We start from the raw sequence: 20373 nt of genomic DNA on the forward strand, positions 1-20373 counted from the left end.
TTTCAGATGAGGAAATTGAGGCTCAGAGGAGTGGTAAAATCACATGGCTGGTGAGTGGTGACCCTACTGTCGATTTCTTTGGGAGTGAGCTCTTGACCCCTGTTGGGAAAATCATGATGCTGATTCTGGAACTGTAGCTGAGAAATAAATGCCAGGCTCTCTACAGTAATGTGAGACCACTGGGTCACTGTTGCCATCACCATGACCCTCACTAGATGTGTTCCCTGCACTGTGGATTTCCTAGCCTCTGAAACTGTAAGCAATAAATTTTATTTTCTTTATAAATGATGCTGTTCTATGTATTTTGTTATAAGCAACAGAAACAGACTAATACAGTATCTTTATATAAATAATTTTCACTTTATGGTCTCTTGAAAGTGTCTAAGTAGTCCCCTAATCACACTTTGAGAGTGGATGATTTATGTTATATAGAAAGCACAGTGTATTAGTCCGTTTCTGTTGCTTATGACAGAATACCTGAAACAGGGTAACTCATAAAGAAACAAAATTTATTTCTTACAGTTTTGGAGGCTGGAAAGTACATGGTTCAGGGAACACATCTGGTGAGGGACTTCTTCTGGGTGGGAACTCTCTAAAGGGTCCCGTAGAGACCAAGGTATTGGATGGTGAGAAAACAGCCTGAGCAAGAGGGAGTTAACCTTCTCACTTGCTCTTCTTATAAAGCCATCATAACCATGCCCACGGTAACTCCTTACTTCATAAATGGATTAATTCATTCATGAGGGCAAAGTCCTTATGATCCAATCACTTCTCAAAGACCCCACCTTTCAAATACCATAATTGGATTTCTCACCCTCTGAACACTGTTACAGTGGAGACCAAGTTTTTAATACCTGAACTTTTGGAGGCCACATTTAAACCATAGCACACAGGTTACAAACACTAGATCATTAATGGAAAAATTGACAGGGGAAGATGAGGATAGAAAGTGAAAAGTTTCTTAGACATATAATTGAAAGTAAAAAATGAATCTATCAACTTTATATCAGTTAATGTCAGTATTAGGTCCATTGGCATTATGAATATTATAAATGTCAATAGCTAAAAATAGTAAGAAATGGTTTTTAAAAACTTTAAGATAACTGTTTGTAGAATTAAATAAAAGATATTTATCTTCTAAATTACCAAAGATAATAATGAGAAAACCATATATAAAGCAAAAATAGAATGAAGAGGAAACAATAAAAACCAGAAAGTGTAAAACCAGATGATGAAGCAATACCAAATATAACAATATATGTAGATTAATGACAATGAGTGTAGAGTTGTTAAGTTTGCGTATAAAAGGAAAAATACTCTCAGATTAAAAGATAAATCAATATCAAAAGTATGCTGTGTATAAGAGGAATCTCACAACAAAATAATAGACAAAAACTAAGTAATTTGGAAAAATTAAACCTAAAAATGATGGAAAAACATAAGGTTAGCAAACAAAACAGGGATGGCACTATTAATACTACAGTAAGGAGCATTAATGGCAAAAACACTAAATAGAGAAAGAAAGATATTTTCTACTTCTAAAAGTACAATCTCTAGTGAAAAAAATACACTGATAGTTTCGACACATGTAAATGCTAAAACTTTAAAAAATATAAGATGAATTTAGCAGAAATATAATTACAACAGAAGATTTTAAGGTATCCCAGTTACACTGTGATTGGATAAGTTACCAAAAAGCCATAAGAACATCAATTTGAAAAAAAATTGGTAATATAATTCACTATCAAACTTGGAATCCTGCATGTAGAGAACGCACCATACTTCCACATGTCTATATTTCAGGCCATAAAAAACATTTCGATAAGTTTCAAAAGGTAAACTTTAGTATATGCCATCGTCTCTGCTTCTTATGAGAAAGAAACGAAGGAAGGAAGACTTCAAATATCTTGGACTTAAAAAAAACCCCAAACCTTTCTAATTACCTATTAAGTCAAGGAAAAAAATATATGTAGTGGTAGATTATTTAAAAAGTAAAGAATATGAGAGCACTATATAACAGTGCTTATGGAATGGAGACAAAACGGTTTTATTGGTAGGTAATTTCACTATTTGAAAAATGAAAATAAATGGACTAAGCATTAAATTCAGAAATCCAGAAAATGTGCATTTAAATACATTTTAGAAAAGCAGGAGGGAGAAATATAAAAATAAAAAAGAGTGTAATGAATGAAAAGCAGTAGAATAGATAAATGAACTCTTGGCAAATATTTTGGAAAAAAATAGAGAAATTAGAAATAGAAAGAATTGAAAATATGATGTACAACTATATTATTAAATTAAAAAATTCACTATGAAATAGATATTTTTTCTTAAAACTATAAATTACAGATCAAAAAAGCAGAAATACTAAAAATAGTAGTGATAGAATTAAAAATGTATTATAGAGTTCCTCCCACAAAGGGCTTTAAGGCCAGCTGGTTTTATGGGTGAGTTCCTTTGCTAATTTCAATGCTATTTCAGAAAACAACGACAGTTTTTAAAAACATCCCTAACCTTGACACAAAACCTGATAGAGACAGCACAAAAAAGGACAAATACCACTTTTTAATATTTATATAAATGTCTTATTTAATATAACTAGTCTAGTCAGTATATTAAAAGCATAATTCACCATGACCAAGTAAGGTTTATCCAGAGACACAGAGATGGAATTACAAAGATTTGCTTCCTTCAGGTACATTAAAAAATGCTTTTCTTAACGGATGCTAATATATTTTGAGCAAACTCTTAAACATAGTAGGAATAGAATGATGCCTCTTAATAAAACATATGAATACTGAGAATCTTCTCGACGGAATTCCCGACATTGAACTTAATTGTAAAACCAATAACCAGAAATCTACTTAATGGTAAAGTACTGGAGGCATTCCCCAAAAAGTAAGAAAGTTGACAAAGTAATTATTATTTTATATTGTGAAAGTCCTGGTCATCACAATGCAACATGAAGCAGAAATAAGAAGTATTAACCACTAGAAAGAGGGAGTCAACATCATTCTTTATAGATGATACTATTGTATTCCTAGAAGAAAATCAGCTTAATCACTATTAGAATCAATAAATTGTCTAGATAAAAGATCAGCTCATAAAAGTAAATTACTTTGCTATGTTACCAGTTAGAAAATATAAAAGGAATCATTTCAAAATTTGTATATAATACTCCAGTTTAAGCCTGATACGGTTAATTCCTTCTCCCTCTGAAATTGTCCCTGAAATTATCAAAGAAATGTAAAAATCCATTTCAGCTGTGAAAACAAGTGCTGGTTGTTATCCACTGGCCAAAGCATATTTCTTTAGGTTATTGAGCAGCTGAGACCCGATTGAAGGAGGGTCTGGCCAGCAGGAGGAAGAACCCACTTGGGAAAACAATTGTAAGGAACCTGCCCCAGTGCAGAAGGCTGCAGGATGGAGTTGAGGAAGGGCCAAGGGAATGGGTGGGCCAAACCTACTGCTAGCTTTGGGATGTGCTGTGGGCATCAGGGCAGGATATTGACAGCTGAGGGGCCAGTGCCCAGCTTCCCATTGGCTGGAACAGCTGGGGGCGGGAACTCTAATGAGTGAAGGAGGGGCGGGCTCTGCATATCTCCAGGCTGCCCTCTAGGGGAGGCAGCTGGGAAAAGTAGAACCACAGCAAGTCTGTATTTATACCTCCCTTTATCTGGGACTGGAAGATTTGACAATTCCGAATTCATTTTAACTCCCCACACTGGACTACATTTTATAAGGATGAACAAAAAGAGAAAAGATGGGATGTTTGACGGGATTAACGTGGGAACTAATCTGGGGGAAAGTAAAGGTCTCTTTGTGAAAGATTTTACCTCAAGAAACAGGTGAAAATTCAAGGAAATCCTTTATTTGTTTTTATAACAAGATTTGAGAGGCTGTTGAACTTGTGAAAAGGGCAGAAAATATTGCTTTCAAATGAAAACACGATTACAGAATTAAAAATTCAACGGAAGCAGCGAAGAGCAGACAATCTCTTGATCTTACAATTTCATCAGAAATGCTTTTGAATTCACCCAGAAACCAGAAACAAGATGAATGAAGTGATAGAGATGAGTAAAATAGGAAGGGACATGGAGAGTAGACTTGAGGGAAACAATTTATGCATAGCACTGGTTCTGAAAAGGACAGCAGGACAGAGGGCAGGCAATTATAAAAATTTTTCTTTATATGGGAAAACTTCCCTGAACTAGAGATCTTACTGAGGAATATTGGGGTCTGAAAGCCCTTTGCTTGTGTAACCTTGCAGTTGGAATGTGCTTGTTTGCAAAGGACACCTAAGAGTTGGTTAAACAGTAGTCTACCTCTTGGGTTTCTGTGGCTCTGCTGCTTGCTTGATTGAGCCACCTGAATTCGCAGAAACTGCTTGCGAAGATGTGTTTAGAAATTGACACTGACAGCACCTATTTAAGCACATTTCCTGCTTCTGTAAAGCTGTTTGAAGTACCTAGTTTGTGTGACTCTGCCTGGATACAGACAGGGCCAATGAAAAGCTTGCATGCCTGCTCAAGAAAAGTATATAATCACAGCTCTCCCTGCACTCAGGGTCCCAGGATTTCAGGATGTGAGTCTGCCTGGGTCCCGCTAGTGTTCCTGTCCCAGCAGTGTAATAAACTTCCTGACTCTCTATCTCTCCGAGTGACTGAAATTGTTTCCTCACTGAGTTCTTTCCATAACAAACTGACTTTAGATTGGAAAGTCTTAGCAATGACAGAAAATTAAAATAAAAACCTCTAAATATACAGTATTCTGGTCTGGCTTAAAAATATATATATAAAGAATAAAGAAAAATATTAAATGCATGTAGACAGAAATTACAAATTATTTAAAATAAATGAAATCAGGTGGCATCAAATTTCTTCATAAAACTGAATGCCAGAAGACCAAGAGACAATGTCTAAAGAATTCAGAGAGAAAGTAATTGTGGTCTGTTTTTTAGGTGCTAAAATATTCATTTTGTTTCATTTTGATTTCCCAGTGACTTTGTTCAAGTGATAATATAAAAATATTCTAAACATGGATGCCTTAAAAATTTCACACCACTGAATTAAAAAATGCAGTGGGGGCAATAATTTATGTTCAGTATGTAGAAAGTTAAATTGCAGATAAACAGAAGTAAAAATTGTAGATGAACTGAAATTCCACATCTAAGACAAAAACACTGAACATTAAACTTTGCTGCATATCTTTCCATACTTTCCCCAGTACTTTATAAGTATGTGTATATGCTTTACAAAACACATAAATGTCAGTAACTGTAAATATTACTTTGAAGACTGTTTTATTTACTGTTCAGCATATCTTGAATATATTTTCATGTTAATTAATATGCTTGCACAATGTCATTTTTAATAACTGCATGGTTTTTCTCTGTATGAATGACCCATCATTTATTTAATCAGTTCTCTATGACTGGGCATTTGTTTCTAATTTTACAATCTTATAAATCATGCTGACATCAATGTCTTGTATATACATTATTGCCTTTAAGACTCTCTGAGAGTGCAATTGTTGATTCAAATCAACTGTACATTTGAAAACCCTGATAGATATTGTCAAATTATCCTCCTGCAAACAGCATCCACCTTCCATAACCTCATTAATACTTAACATTTTCATTAAGTTTGATGTGGACTAGTCAAGTAAAGAAAAAGTTGTATGCATTATTGGAATGCAGATTTTTAAATTCTTTTATGAGCTGTTAGTTTTTTGAGGCTTACCTAATTATTGATTACTAAGAGCTACTCTACGTTGATTATACTGATGGTTTGTCTCATACATTGCATTTTTTTAAAATTTGTCATTTGCAGAAGTTCTTCATGAAGTTTCCTGACATGTAGAATTTATATCTGTATCTATGTCTGTATCTGCATCTGCATCTGTATCTATATCTGTATTAGTTTGTTTTCTGGTGCTTATAACAGAATACCTGAAACTGGGTAATTTATAAAGAAATAAATTTATTTCTTACTGTTTCAGTGGCTGGGAAGTCCAAAGTCCAGGAAACACATCTGGTGGGGGCCTTTTTCTGATGCAGGGTATCACATGGTAAAAATGACAAGAGTAAGAGGGAACTAACCTCTTCACTCGCTCTCCTTGTAATGCCATCAGAACCACGCCCATGACCACCCATTAAACCATCAACTCATTACTCCATGAATGGATGTCTATTCAATAGGGCATGGTCCTCACAATCTAATCACCTCTTAAAGACCCCACCTTTCAATTACCATAATAGGATTTCCCACCCTCTTAACACTGTTATAATGGGGATCAAGTTTCCCATGAATTTTGGGGAACATATTGAACACACGGCAATATCTATATTCAAACCTGCAGTCTCTTTCAATTTGGCTTTTGCCATGGGTATTATGCTTTGAAAGCCTCTACTCCATCCCAACTTATTTGGAATTTATATCAGTTTTAAGTTGTAAGAAAGTACTCCCTCCAGCTTTATCATTAACTTAGAGTTTCCTCAGAATATGTTCTATGGATAAAATTTCTGTGGGATGTTAACAGGGTTAATCAAAGAAAGATTCCATGATCAAATAAGTTTGGGAAAAATAAGGTTTAAGGAAAACCATCAGATTTCTTTACTGCAAAACTTAGCACAGAGAGGATTATTCATTGCAATATAATTGAAATGGCAAAACACTTGGAGCAATCCAAATATATGTCAATATCATATGGATAAGCAAATTATGGTTTTTCCATACAAAGGCATACTATAAAGAAAAAAATGAGAATACTTGCTATATACTGATGGAAAAGATATCTGAGATAAACTACTAAGAGAAAAAACAAGAATAGGGTATATTATATATCATATGTTGTGTTAAGAAAGGAGAAAATAAGAATATATATTCATACTTTCTTAGATAGCATAAAGAGACTTTGGAAGGCTCACAAGAAAGTAAGAAAAGTGGTTAGAAGGAGGAGGGGATGGGGATCAGAGAGAGAAACCTTTTCCTGATTATGGTACCCTTTCACACTTCCTGATTTTTAAACTACATGAATATATTACTTATAAAAATAAATTATATATATATATATATATATTTTTTTTTTTTGCAAAGGAAACCCTCTCAGAAGCTTCAAGATTCTAATATATATTGTGACTCTCCACATTGGGAGTGGTGGTGGTTTATGCAGTTTTCTATAAACTCATTCATTTGGTTACAGAATCCTACGGAATTTTGGGTTATCCACGTTTCCCCCCGAAAAATAATGAAATAATTCTTACAGATTTGACAGGCTGTCTTTGGCGTATAGTAAATAAAAAAATTATATACTTGACTTTCTGTGTGTACGTGTAAGTGTGTGTGTGATTTCTATTCTGTTTTTTATTGACCAATTCTTCCCCCAGTACTGAGTATTTTGATAACTGGAAGAACAAGTCAGTTCTTATATTTCTTTTTCTTTGTTTGGCTGACATCAAACTCTTTTTGTTCAATATTTTCTTGAACTATTTTTATCCATTTATTCTTTAAAACGATTTTTGCTTTATTATCCACCTGAACATACTCTTGGGAATAGTTTGATGAAAACTGGTATCTTTATGAAATTATATAAGAGAGAATGTGTACTATATACCCTTAAATACTTTGAGTTCTGAATCATATGCATCATATTTCTCAAATTTTTTCTTACACCATTCAGTAAAGTCTAAAATAGCATGATGTTTTTCATTTTCTTCATATATATAAATCTTGGCTATTCTTAATTATTCTAAGTGTTTTTATTTTGTTTCTGTTGGAAAGGAAATCTATTATTCATTTTATTTTCTCAGGATTATTGCCAATATAAGCTATTTTTTCCTCAATAGATAGATATTACATTATAACAAATTTATTTTTGGCATTTATTGAGATGAATATATGATGCTTTCCTCTGACCAATTAATTTGATGAAATATAATAATAGATTTCCTGATAATTTACTAACCTTATTTGCTGGAAAAAGTCATGCTCGAAAACAAAGCATTGCTATTTTAATATAATCTTGAGGGTTTTTTTTTGGTGAATATATTAATTGAGGTATTTACATCTATATTCGTAAATAAAATTAGCCTGAAAGTTTGTTTTTGCAGCTTTCTTTGTCAGGTTTTTATATTTAGGTTGTGCTAAATCTGTACATTAAATGAGCAAAATCTCCATATTGCTCTATTCTTGAAGAGCTTATCAAGCATTTGAAAGAATTCCCCTGGACAACTTTTGATCTCAGTGCCTTTTATAAATCTAATTCTTGAGCAGTATTTTCATTCTTCCTGACTCTGAGGTGTATTAATTTGATTATTTATGGTTTTGTAGAAAATCACCTATTTTATCTTATTGTCAATTATATTCTCTAGCATGTTTGTGCTTTCCCTTTCTCATTCTGAGGGCAGCTGCCTCTGGAAATAGATCAAAGCAACCCAAAGGAATCCTAAATTGGAGGGTCCCATTTTCTTAAGGTTTCAAGCTTCACACTTTCACCTTCTAATTATGGGCTGCTAGTGTGTATGTGTATTGTCCATAACAACCCTTGGTGGCTTCTTCCTGTATGGGTCTATTTGCACAATATCTACCAGAGACATAGTGAAATTTCTGGCATCTGTATGATAGATAACCTTTCTAGTTTCTGCAATAATGTAGCCTTTCCTTTCTTTCTTCTTCTTCTTTTTTTTTTTTTTACTTTGTTCACTATGATTTCTTTCTGGGAATCAAGGTTAAGGGCTTGTTTTTATGCTACCATCTTTCCTTGCAATGTCAATGCACTCATCCCTCTTGCTTTAACTGCTTTTCATCAACTGTGATGACAATACTAGGGGCCCTGGGCTATATTTGTAAATGTGGTGGATGTCAGGGGAAGAGATTAATCACAAAGCCTAGCATAAACAATCAACCTGGGAAACACAAATATGCTGACACTCCTTTGGTCAAGGCCTGGAGCAGCTTGACAAAGGATCCGCATTTCTTTCTTATTTCTTTTTTTTTGTTAAATTTGATAAATAATCAAGAAGGTGGAAAATTTGAGAGTAATGCTGCATATATATTTTCTAAGACACCCCTTTCTCCTTTTACTACCAGTCAATGAGTTGATTTTCAATTTTTATTATTATTAATGAAAGTAAAGAATATGTATAAATATAAAATTTTCAGCTGATTTCTGATAATGGGTCATAATATACAAAGGAAAAAATTCTGTGAATATGACAATGGCATATTTTTATAGTCTTCTGTTATAATTGGTATTTATAAAAAATTATATTAATGTTAGTATATCCACATTCATGTACCTTTCCACAAAATTTCCAGGTAATTAGAGTCATGAATGATGCTGTTTTCTGAGATCGTCTCCTTTCCCAGGCCTATTGGTAACACTGGGAATTCAAAATTGGCAAATCTTACTTGTTGCTAAAACTGTAGCACAAAATTATGGACATAGAAGTTGAACAGAAAATGACATATGACCAATATAAATAAATAATTCAGGGAAGCTGAAATTCCTCAGGCTGTCTAAATCTCATTCTTTTAGATGTACTTCTCATTTTTCATCCTTATTATAGATTTTTTTCTTAGTCTTGATAGTGGGTGCTCTGATGAAGAAATGTTGGCTCATTCATCTTCCTTGTCCTCAGGGGCATTGCCCTAGTACCATCGGAGACCACTGCCACGTTACAACCTGTACAGCACCCACTAGAGTGGGTTTATCTCTGATTTACTCTGAAGGCTACTGAATGCTCCTTACAATTTTAATAACATAGGAAGAGGGGATGGCAGTGTCTTTTGTAAAGCTTAATTTTTCTTCTTTATAGTTTCATCTTCGTTTCTCTGTGCTTTTTCCTCCATCAGGAAGAGTCACTTTTGGTCACACACGAAATCTTTCTTTATGTCATGTCAACCAACTACACTTTTATAGGATTTCCCGAGTAGCATTATAGTTTTGCCAGAGCAGCCATGGCTAAGCTGCCAGGTTGCTAATTATGGCAGGACTCAATTACAAATTATAATAATATGGTATTAAAGATGAGCCCAAGTCTCCATTTTCATGAATGTTAGAATGATTATAAGTACAGATTGTAAACATGAACAGAGAATGGCAGATGAAACTGAACCAGTCCCCCCCAGGGATCCAGGGATGTAGCTAGAAGCAGTCCATTTTAAAATTTGGTGTTTTATCTTACTAGCAAAACAAGAGAAATCACTGGAATGTGTGAGAGTGTGTGTGTGTGTGTGTGTGTGTGCATTCACATCATTTGTAGAAACATTTTTAATGATAAAGGAAATTGTTTATGATGTGGTAAATGAAATAAGCAGATTATGAGATGCATGAACAAATGGCTATTAAATTATGAAAACATGTTCAACCCCACTCCTAGTAAAAGAAATGCAAATTTTTACTATAAGACATTTTCCCCATCCTATAGGCAAAAATCTAAGTTATATTTTATATTACAAAGAGAGAAACAATTTCTATTTGTATTGACTTGTATATATATATATATATATGACACTTCAAAAGAAACTAAGAGCAGCATTTACCTGGAGATGGAATCAAAGTCTAGAAGGATGTTCATTGAAATGTTAGTAAATGATGGGAATACATGTGATTAAAAAAGTCATAGGAATTTTCATTATATTCCATAATATATTCATATTTTTAAATGCAAAATAAGTTTTTAAGTGACTTACCAGGAAGATGAACCAAGTGTATCTGTAGCTTTGTATAGTCCAGAAGCACATGCCTATGAACATGGCAGCAGCAAGGGATGAGGGCCCTGGCTGCATGGGCCTTGCTCTCTGGTTTACCATTTGCTGTGTCTCACCAGGGAGATGCATTTGACTTAGACTCCTTTAGACCAGTTGGGAAAATTCCAGGTGGGCTGAGCACAGGAATCAGCAAGGCAAAATGCAAAAGTAAACAGCAGAATGAGGCGGAGGCCAGCACACTTTGCTTGTTCAGAGGTTAGTAGCTATGAACCCTGTCATCCAAGGCTAAGTCCTGCATCTCAGAAGACAATTTCTTCTGGGAAGATTTTTGGGGTTATCCCAATAAAACAGTTTCTTGAGAGCTTGTGAAAACACAAATCTTTGTATACTGTTTACTTTTTTAAGGAATATATGAAACATACATTCCAGAAAAAGTACATAATTCAAATTATTTGGTATTATGAGTAATTTTTAAGTGAACATTCATGCTACAAACACTGAGCTCAAGAAGTGTAACAATTCCATCCCCTCAGAGACACACCTAAGTGTCCCTTCTTGGTCACCCCACTTTCCCTCCTGTAAGAAATAACCATGATCTTCACTTTTTATATATTTTTTTTATTTATAGTTTTGCCACCTATTTATGCATTCCTAAAAATGTAATTTGATTTTGCTTGTTCTTAAACTTCATTTATGAGAGCCATCCCTGTGTTGCTTGGAGCTACATTTTGGTCATGTTATTAACTTTATAGTATTCCATTACCTGCTTGTACCGTGACTTTTATCCATTCTACTGATGATGGACATTTGAAATATCTCCAGTTTCCTGATTTGAACATTATGTTAGATGTATTTGGGTAATTATCTTAGGGTAATTATCTCCAAGTAAAATTTCTTAGTTATAGGGTATGCATAGCTGCTGCTTTTCTAGATAACTATAAAAGAATTTTCCAATGTGGTTATCAATTTGTACTTCTTCTAGCAGTTGACAAAAAGTTCTCGTTGCTCCATATCTTCACCAAGAGTTTGAAACACTTAGTTTTGTCAGATTTCTTAACATTTGCTAGTCTGATAGGTGTGTAGTAAGATCTCATTATGATTTTAATTTGCATTTCACTGGTGACGAATAAAGTTGTGTGACTCCTTGTATATTTGTTTTCCATTTGGATGTTTTTTTGTTTAAGTGCATGTTCAAAACTTTGGCTGATTCTTTTATTGGTTTGCCTGTCTTTAATAGCACTTAATTTAATTCCTGTATTAATAATAAGTCTGAATGATGAATGATTAAGGTTGGAGGTTCACCATGCAGCCAGAAGGCATATGCAGCAATCTAAGGTTTTTCACAAAATGCTTTTATGTAATGAGCTGGCACAAATTATCCATCAGACAAATTGGGTCTAAGCATCTGCCCATCACACTGTCTGCTGCCAGTCACCTGCCAGTGGACCCGGTCACCAGACCTTTACTGCATGCAGGGCACTGGGCGGAGCACTTACGTGGATTATTTTACTTCTCTCAACACCTCTATGTGGCATGTACAAGTGCTTCTCAACTTATGATGGGGTTACATCCCAATAAACCCACTGTAACTTGAAATCATTTTGAGTCAAAAATGCCTTTAAATACATCTAACCCACTGAACATCACAGCTTAGCCTAGCCTACTTTAAACATGCTCATGACACTTAACATTAGCTTACAATTGAGCAAAATCATCTAACACAAAGCCTATTTTATAATAAAGTGTTGAATATCTCATATAATTTATTGAATAGTGTGCTGAAAGTGAAAAACAGAATGGTTATATATATACTCAAAGTATGGTTTCTCTTGAATGTATATCACTTTCACACCATCATAAAGTCAAAAAATCATAAATTGAATCATTGTAAAGGACCGTCTGTACTGCTAGGCTGAGAGACTTAAATTACTTGTCAATGATGAGTCAATTAGAGAGTGATGGGGCTGGGAGTCGATCCCTCATCTCACTCCAGAACCCACACTCTTATTCTAATTATTATACTGCCTCAAAACAAAGTTTCCATCTGTTTTCAACTTAGATCATTGTTTACTCTGGCAATGCCAATCATTATTTCTAAAAAAAGAGAATATAATTAGGTACTTAGTTTAGAATGGTAACATTTAAATTCCCTAAAAATATATAATGGCATTATGAAGGATACAGACAAAAAGAAAATAGGTTTGACTAAAGCTTTGCTATGAACTTGACTTATGTTTCTATCACAGCCAATATCTGAATGACGAATATAGAGTCTTTAGACTTACTATGTCAATAAACATGATGTATGTCTTGAATAGATAAAAATAGATGCTCTTAAACCAGACCCATATTTTTTTTTTAGGTTAAAATAATAAAATAAACTCCAGAAGCAGCTACTCTAAATTCTCAAAGCAAAGAAATAAGACAATTCAACACATTGTGATGAGTCTCAAAAAAGGAATTTTTTAGTCATTAATAAGCCTAAAACACCAAAATGTTCAAAAGAAAGACACTAAACATTACTGTTTCTTGGACAAGACCCCAGAGATCTATGGAAAAATAAATGTTTATTTTCAAGTTCAACTTTGAATTTGTTGTAAGATAAAAGAACTATGAGTATTTTAGAACAAAAGCCACAGAAAGCTGATTGGACTTTGAAAAGATGCTGAAAACTAAGAACTGAACTACAGCCCATGCAGGCGATGGGGGTTTCTGAGACAATTTCTATAATGAGCTTTAATTCAGAGGTGTTTTTTCCCCTTCTGAGAATGCCTTCTGACTTGAACATGTTCACGGGTCCTGTATGGCTTGTAAAGCTGTGTCCTTTCTCCCGCTGAGACCTTGCTCAGGCTTGTAGGATCATTTAAAAGAATAATTTTCAATGTCTCCTTCTAGGCTGAGCATTAATTCCCCCACTGCTTGATCGATTAAATCCCACTGTCTGTGTCTGGGAGGCAGTGTCGGAGCATTACATGCTGCTTTCTGGCAGGCCACATTTCCACGCTCAACGGAACAGATGCGGCAGCACAACTCTGAGTGCAATGGGCTTTCGCACTTTCAAATCTTGGAGGGCGACAGAGATAGCTCTTATTTTAACACTGAGAAAATTTAAAGGCCTAATAATTACACTGCTATCTGATGGATTTGGTTCATACCTTTTGTGTGGCATTTAATAGCTTTCAAGGTGAGAATACATTGTCTTATTTGATCTTTACAACAATTGTTTACAGGAAGCAGTGCTTTATTGTGTTCCATTTTAAGAACGAGGAGAGGCTGTGATCCTTGCCCAGGGCTGCATGGCTAGTAACTTGAAATCTTGTAATTAAAACCCAGAGCTTCTGATTCTAACACCAGTGTTCTTTTATGATTCACATAAAAACACAAGATTGGAGAATTACGGAGGGCTTTCAGAAGGACCCACATTATCCGTGTGCTCAGAGTCCAGAAAACTGACAGTAACGTTAATGGCACACTGCTGCTCACCCGAACAGAACAAAACAAAGAATAAGCCATTTCAGCATTGCCTCTATGATAAGAAGTCCTGGAGAAAATTGCTGGGATACTTTGAAAACCCCTAAATGTAAATAGCCAGGCCCCTGGAAGATAAGCAGGCCTGCCCTGTCTGTAAAGGCTCTGCAATTCCCAGGGTCTCAATGTACTCACTTCGTGTTCCATACATGCATGTCTTATTTCTCTAACTATAAAACTTGGAAGTTAAGTGTTTGGGTTTGGTCTTTCCTAGAGGAAGATCCTGAGATAAAGATACAAGTGCAAGTACCTTATTTGGGAGGAGAAAGAAACACCAGTAGGGAGTGGGGCAATGGTATAGGGAAGAGATGGTGGCCAGTAAAGGGTGTCATATGGAGCCAGCTACCACTAGGGTGAATGGAGCTGAATCCCATGAGGAAACCCTGGACACAGTGTAAAACACAAACCTCAGAGTCATCCCACCTGAGGGTGAGGGAGCAGGGGTAACATGCTGACTCCTATCAGTCATCGTTGCTCAGAGCTGCTGGGAGGGCAAGTCATTCCCCCACCCTCTGGCATGCTGTGCAAGAGGGCAGAGTGGCATCCAGTAGCTTAGGAAACACAGATACTGGCAGGGGAATGTCTCTGGTAAAAGGCCTGAGGATATGGCAAGGTACCCAAAGGGTCTGATAGAATAGGATCTAGGTCTTACTTTTTTTTTTTTTTTCTATTCTCTTTCAAAACTCAGAATAGTATTTGGGATATTATACAGTTCTCTGATAACTATGGACATATCAACTCAATATTAGGGTAGATGTGGGAAATGCTTACAAATACATATTAAATCCTAATTGACAAAAGAATATGGAAAGCAAGAAGGAGCAAGAAAGGGCAAGGAAGGCACCGTGCACCACAGCAGCTTCAGAGTAGGGAGTCATCTCTACTCACACTTTCTCATAAATCTTGTCGGGATGCTCCGGCCACTCGATCATGCACACGACTCTGTTGGGCATGGTCTTCGTGGTTGAGTAGTAGCCCTGGGGGAAAGCCAGCAGCAGAGCCAGGACCCAGATAACACAGATGACCACTTTGGTAGCTGTGGCCGATAGCCGGGGCTGGAGGGGATGGATGATGGCCATGTACCTGGAACAGAGAGGAAAGGACAAAGTTCTGATCTGAACACCAAAATCTGTACCAGCAATTACGTGTTTTTCCTACCAATGAATGCATTCCCAGAAAACCTTTTAGTCCTGATGATTTTTACAACTGTTTTCTGGTCCCTTTCCCATATTCTATCCTAAGCTTTATGACTTATGACACGCAATGCTAAAATCCATAAGAAAAGTCAGCCAAATTCTTTAATATTTCAGAACTCATCTAGCAATATTCCAGAAGAGACATTTTCATCATTGAAATGTTCATGCTGGGGACATGATGGCCAAGTACAGTTCACAGGCTCATGGTAGAATTAGAAAAATAAGGACAATGTTGTAAATTTATTCCATATAGAGATGGTCTTCTATTCTTTTAGAATTAAGGGACAATTGTAATAGACATAGTAGTTTTTAAAGTCCTTGTATAGCATGATGAAAGGTTACAATCCTACATCAGTCCATACGATTTGAGGGTGTGTGAATGTGTATGCATGAGAAAGCCATGGCCTGAAGTCAGCAAAACACAACAGCTCCTGGAGAAATCTTCAACAACTCTTTGAGCATCTAGGAGTCAGTGTGTGGCTAATTGCACATGCTTCAAGAGGAGAAAGACAGTCTCCACCTGCTGAGATAGGCACATTAGAGCACATGAAAGGCCAGGGTGGATGAAACCCCGTTGCAGGAAGGGGAAGCACAGTGAATGACAACTTTGAGCCTGAAGCCATACCCACACCCCCTCAGCCTGGGATCTGGGACTAAACGGTGTCACCTGAATGAGCATGTCCACTTATTTGAATTTGTGTGTAGCCTGTGAGATGCCACAGAGATTTGAGGAATAATATTCCAATAATATTCTAATCAACATTTTATATCAGTTCTGACTTTTAAAAGGCATCTCCCTATGCGTATCTTTCATGCGGAGTTTATAGATCCATCTCTTAAAATATGCATCTTTTTTTTTTTTTTTTTCCCAGAGTAGTAATGATGTCTTATACAGCTGTTGGGGTTTAAACATTTTCTGACAAAAACCTCAGCATCACACGTTAGATTCTGAGACATGCAGGTATTTCTGGCTTCCATGGGACAGAATAGTCAATGGAGATTTCAGAAATGTGCAAATAGCAGCACAGCTGTTAGCTGGCTCCTCACAATTGTACATAATTCTTTTACTGTGTACTTTGGACTCCTAGGCATTCTGGGCCAGAACTGGTGCCAGAGATATAAGTGAAGCAATTTTATTCAGTACGTGCTCAACGAATTCTTACTAGGCACCTGCCACACACAGAGCACAGTGTTTCCTTCTGTGACGTGAGCTTTAATTTCTCTAGGGAGAAAAAGCACATCAATAAGCAGCCACAAAATACAACAGCAGGGTTAGTGGCCGCAAGTGGTAATCTGATCACTACCTTAGAGCCATAGGGAAGCTGTTCACGTGATCAAGTCTTAGAATGGCAGGTAATCTGTGGGAGGGGCTTAAAGAGGTACCTTGGGGTGATCCTGCTGAGCGTCCTGCCCCAAGGGCAGGATGTGTTCAGAGTCTTCTTCCTTCTCTGTTAGGATTAGATCTGACTTATCATGGAGGCTTAATAGCTGTTTCCGCAAAGGCTTTCCTGAGTGTCCTAAACTTTAGAATACCTTTCTCTGCATTTTCTTGCTAAGGACACTGGCTTTCCCTCTCTTGTCTGTAAGAGCAATGTCACTGAAGGTGTTCAGGGTATGAAGTCAACCTTCATATATACAATCAGAAGTCATGGTAACTCCCAGGAAGGAAACCCCCAGCAACATTTCCTTCTGCCTCTTTTGGAAAGTGGGTAGGTGTTCTTAAAGTCAAGAGAGAGTAAAATTAGGAAGAGACTTGGAGCAGATATTATGTGGGGGCATGTAGTAATCTATAAATCTTTGAGCAAGTTTCCCTGGTTGAGTTGGTGGCTACAGAGCCAATCACTCAAATGCTGTCTGAAGGGTATCAAAAAGAACAAGACAACTCTTAAGACAACACAGATCAAGCATTGTCTGCCTTTTTAGGTTACCCCAAAGGGCCAGAGCTACCACCAAGGGAGGCCTAGTATACCGTAGAGTAGATGACCTTACATCTCTGGGGTGGTCCCCTGAATAGAACCCTGAGAAGTCTTGATTTCCCTCCTGGACCTGTGTCTTTCTTGCTGGCTGCCAGTGAAGAAGCCTGGGTTTCCTCTTCAGTACGATGACTGGTGGTGGGCGGGGGAACCTCAGAATCAGAGCTAGCAAAGGTGGCCCTGTGCAACCACTATCTTTGTCTTATTTCCAGTTCAGTGAAGGGCTGGGCCTAGATCTGGTCATGGCCAGAATCTCCTTGAGTGTTTGCATTACGTTGTAGGATTGCTTATGGGATTATTTCCCAAAGTCAAGGTTATTCCCCCCCACCAAGCTGGATGTGTCAGCCATGAAGATGCCTTATCTCACCTACAGCACCTCACAAGCCCCTACCCTCACCAGCGGCTGTGCAATCTCAGGCTTTGCAGGAGCTCGAGGAGGATGCACAGGGGAGAATGTAATAATTACATCACCCTCTTTTAATATCTCAAATGCAAGATTTTAAGCTGTTTCTAACTCAGAATAAATGCTCAATCTTAAATAAACAAATCCTAACACCCATCCCCATGCCCAAATTATCGATACATGACTCAGAATCTAATGTGCCTGGGTTTAAGAGGGATTGCATCAGCATATTGGCACTGTAGCTCCAAATGGTGGCAGAAAGCCATATTTTGTCTTTATTGCAAAAACTGCAATTTGGGAACCCATTTCAGTTAACTCTCTGCCGTTCCTTGAGTATAGGAGCCATTTCAGTGACAGACGAAAAGTATTACCCATATAAAGCTGGAGAGAATAAAAAAGATTGGCTTTAAAAAATGTATATATTTTCATTTGTTCAAAACAGAACCACTTGTAAATCTCCTTTCCTCCATCCCTCCTTTCCTCCTTCCCTTTCTTCCTGTCTTCTTTCTCTTTCTTGCAGTCCTCATTTCTGGGGCTTATGTAGCATGCTTCTGTCTTATTTACCCCAGAGCTAGTACTGTTTGGATCACTTGCACACAGGTGGATAAATATTTTCTTTGCTACTCTCCATTCCTAGCTTGGATCCCTTTAACATACATTTCAATATTTATTTGAACCTCCTCCCATCCCCAAATAATTCTTGCTAATTCAGTGATAAGATATCACTGAGAAAGTGCCACAGCTCTAGGAAAATACATTCAATAAATATTTATTGACTGCACTGTGCTCACAGGACTCTAAGGCAGTCAATGAAACATCTTTCTGGTTTACACATTAATCATCAGGCTGCCAGAGACAGGGGTCTGGAGGCTGTGTGGGATGTGGATTATGTTCTCCACTTCAGGTTCCAGTCCCATGGAGGGCCATCAGCTCTGATTTGAATTGTATGTGGCTTCCCAGCTGAAAAACCTCAGGTACAGTCTTCCTCTTGCACGATTATGCTTTATAAAAAGAACTTTCCATATAGTCCCTTAAATCTGGCTGCACCTTTTTTCTCTTAGTAGGCAGATTGAAACAATTTCATTGTGAAAAATAATTCCAATCTTCTGACAAGCAGCAGTATCCTCATAACTTCCTCCTCTACCAGCCCTAAATCACTAGGCAGAAAGAATGTCTTTCCTCTATTAGGAGATTTGTCCTACCAGTTCCTTCTTCTATGGTCTTTTCCCTCCAATTCCAGTCCCTGCCCTCCCTTATCCCAACTTGCTCCTTCCTGGGATGGTACAAGGAGTTTCCTTTAAGGGACAACATCTTCCTGAATTCAAGTGACCAGGGCTGGTGACAGTGGAGAGTATGGCTGCTATAATCTAGTTTAAGAGTTGGCAAACTTTTTTGATAAAGGACAAATAGTAAATATTTTATGTTTTGTGGCCCCTATAGTTTCTGTCATAACTACTCTATTCTGCCTTTGTAGTGCAAAAGCAGCCATCAACAGTAAGGAAACTACTGGGCATGACTGTATGCCAATAAAACTTTACTTACAAAAACAGATGTTGGGCTGGATTTGGCCCTTGGGCCATAGTTTGCTGTCCCCTGGTCTAGTTTATGAGAAATGAAAAGCAGGAGGAATTAGAACAGTAAGAAAAGATGGTAAAATCTTCAGATACAAGCTTCACCTTTGACAGACTGATCACTCTACGGCTGAGCTCATTGAGTGGATAAATCTTACAGCCCATCAGTATTCAATATGGTGGTCAGCTGCCAGTCATGACCCAGAATCTGGGTTCTTAGCTGAGTGTAGTGGTCAATCAGTCCAGGATGTCTTCCCTTCTTGATCTCCTCCTGGCTGGCTCCTGCTTATCTGCACAACTTGGCCTGGTTATCATGTCCTTGTGGCTGGATTAGGTGCCCTACCCTTACTGCTGTAAGATCTTTACTGCTGTGAAGATCTGTAACCTTGTGCTCACCACATTTCACTTTATTTTTCTATTTGCATATCTACCTGTTCTGTCTTCATCCTCTATAGATCCTTGGCCTCCCTCAGTGCCTAGGATATAGTAAACACTCAGTGAAAGTTTAGTTAAATGAATATGCAAATTTCTTGGCACATCGCAGGGGATCTTTGCATGGTTGTTGAATGAAAACAAATGCAGCAGGAAGAGAGACATACATATTATACCTTTACTCTTCCCAGTGTGAACACATGTGAGACTATCATGTGAGAATAATTATTGCTCAAAGTGTTTTCTGTCATACAGCCATCCAGAATCATTCTGCAGGAATTACCTCACTAGAATCAGGTCTTCAGAATTTCCTATCTCTTGACATTAAACCCTTAAATAGATTCTCAATAAATATTTGTTGACTGACTAACTTCTGTGTTGACCATATGTAGGGAACTGTACAAGATTCAGTCTTTCTACGTAGTATCACCCTCCAGCTCTTCCTCTGAACAAATGGCTCCATCCTTTCTTCTCGCTCCCTCCCTCCATCTCAGAAAGCACAGGGTCTTTTTATATGACATCACTACATTTCACCAGTTGGAATTTTCTTCCAGGACA

The 20373-nt window shown here is 37.0% G+C and overlaps 1 protein-coding gene across 1 annotated transcript in view; it reads right to left on the reverse strand.

Moving 5' to 3' along the window:
* Window positions 1–20373, reverse strand: part of TACR1 (tachykinin receptor 1) — a 134913-nt gene that overhangs the window by 48168 nt on the left and 66372 nt on the right. The window contains exon 2 of the mRNA XM_063078842.1: window positions 15129–15323. Within this exon, the coding sequence (XP_062934912.1) occupies window positions 15129–15323 (195 nt within the window). The remainder of the gene's footprint in view (window positions 1–15128; window positions 15324–20373) is intronic.

This window comes from Cynocephalus volans, chromosome 14, assembly GCF_027409185.1.
Source record: "Cynocephalus volans isolate mCynVol1 chromosome 14, mCynVol1.pri, whole genome shotgun sequence".
NCBI lineage: Eukaryota > Metazoa > Chordata > Mammalia > Dermoptera > Cynocephalidae > Cynocephalus > Cynocephalus volans.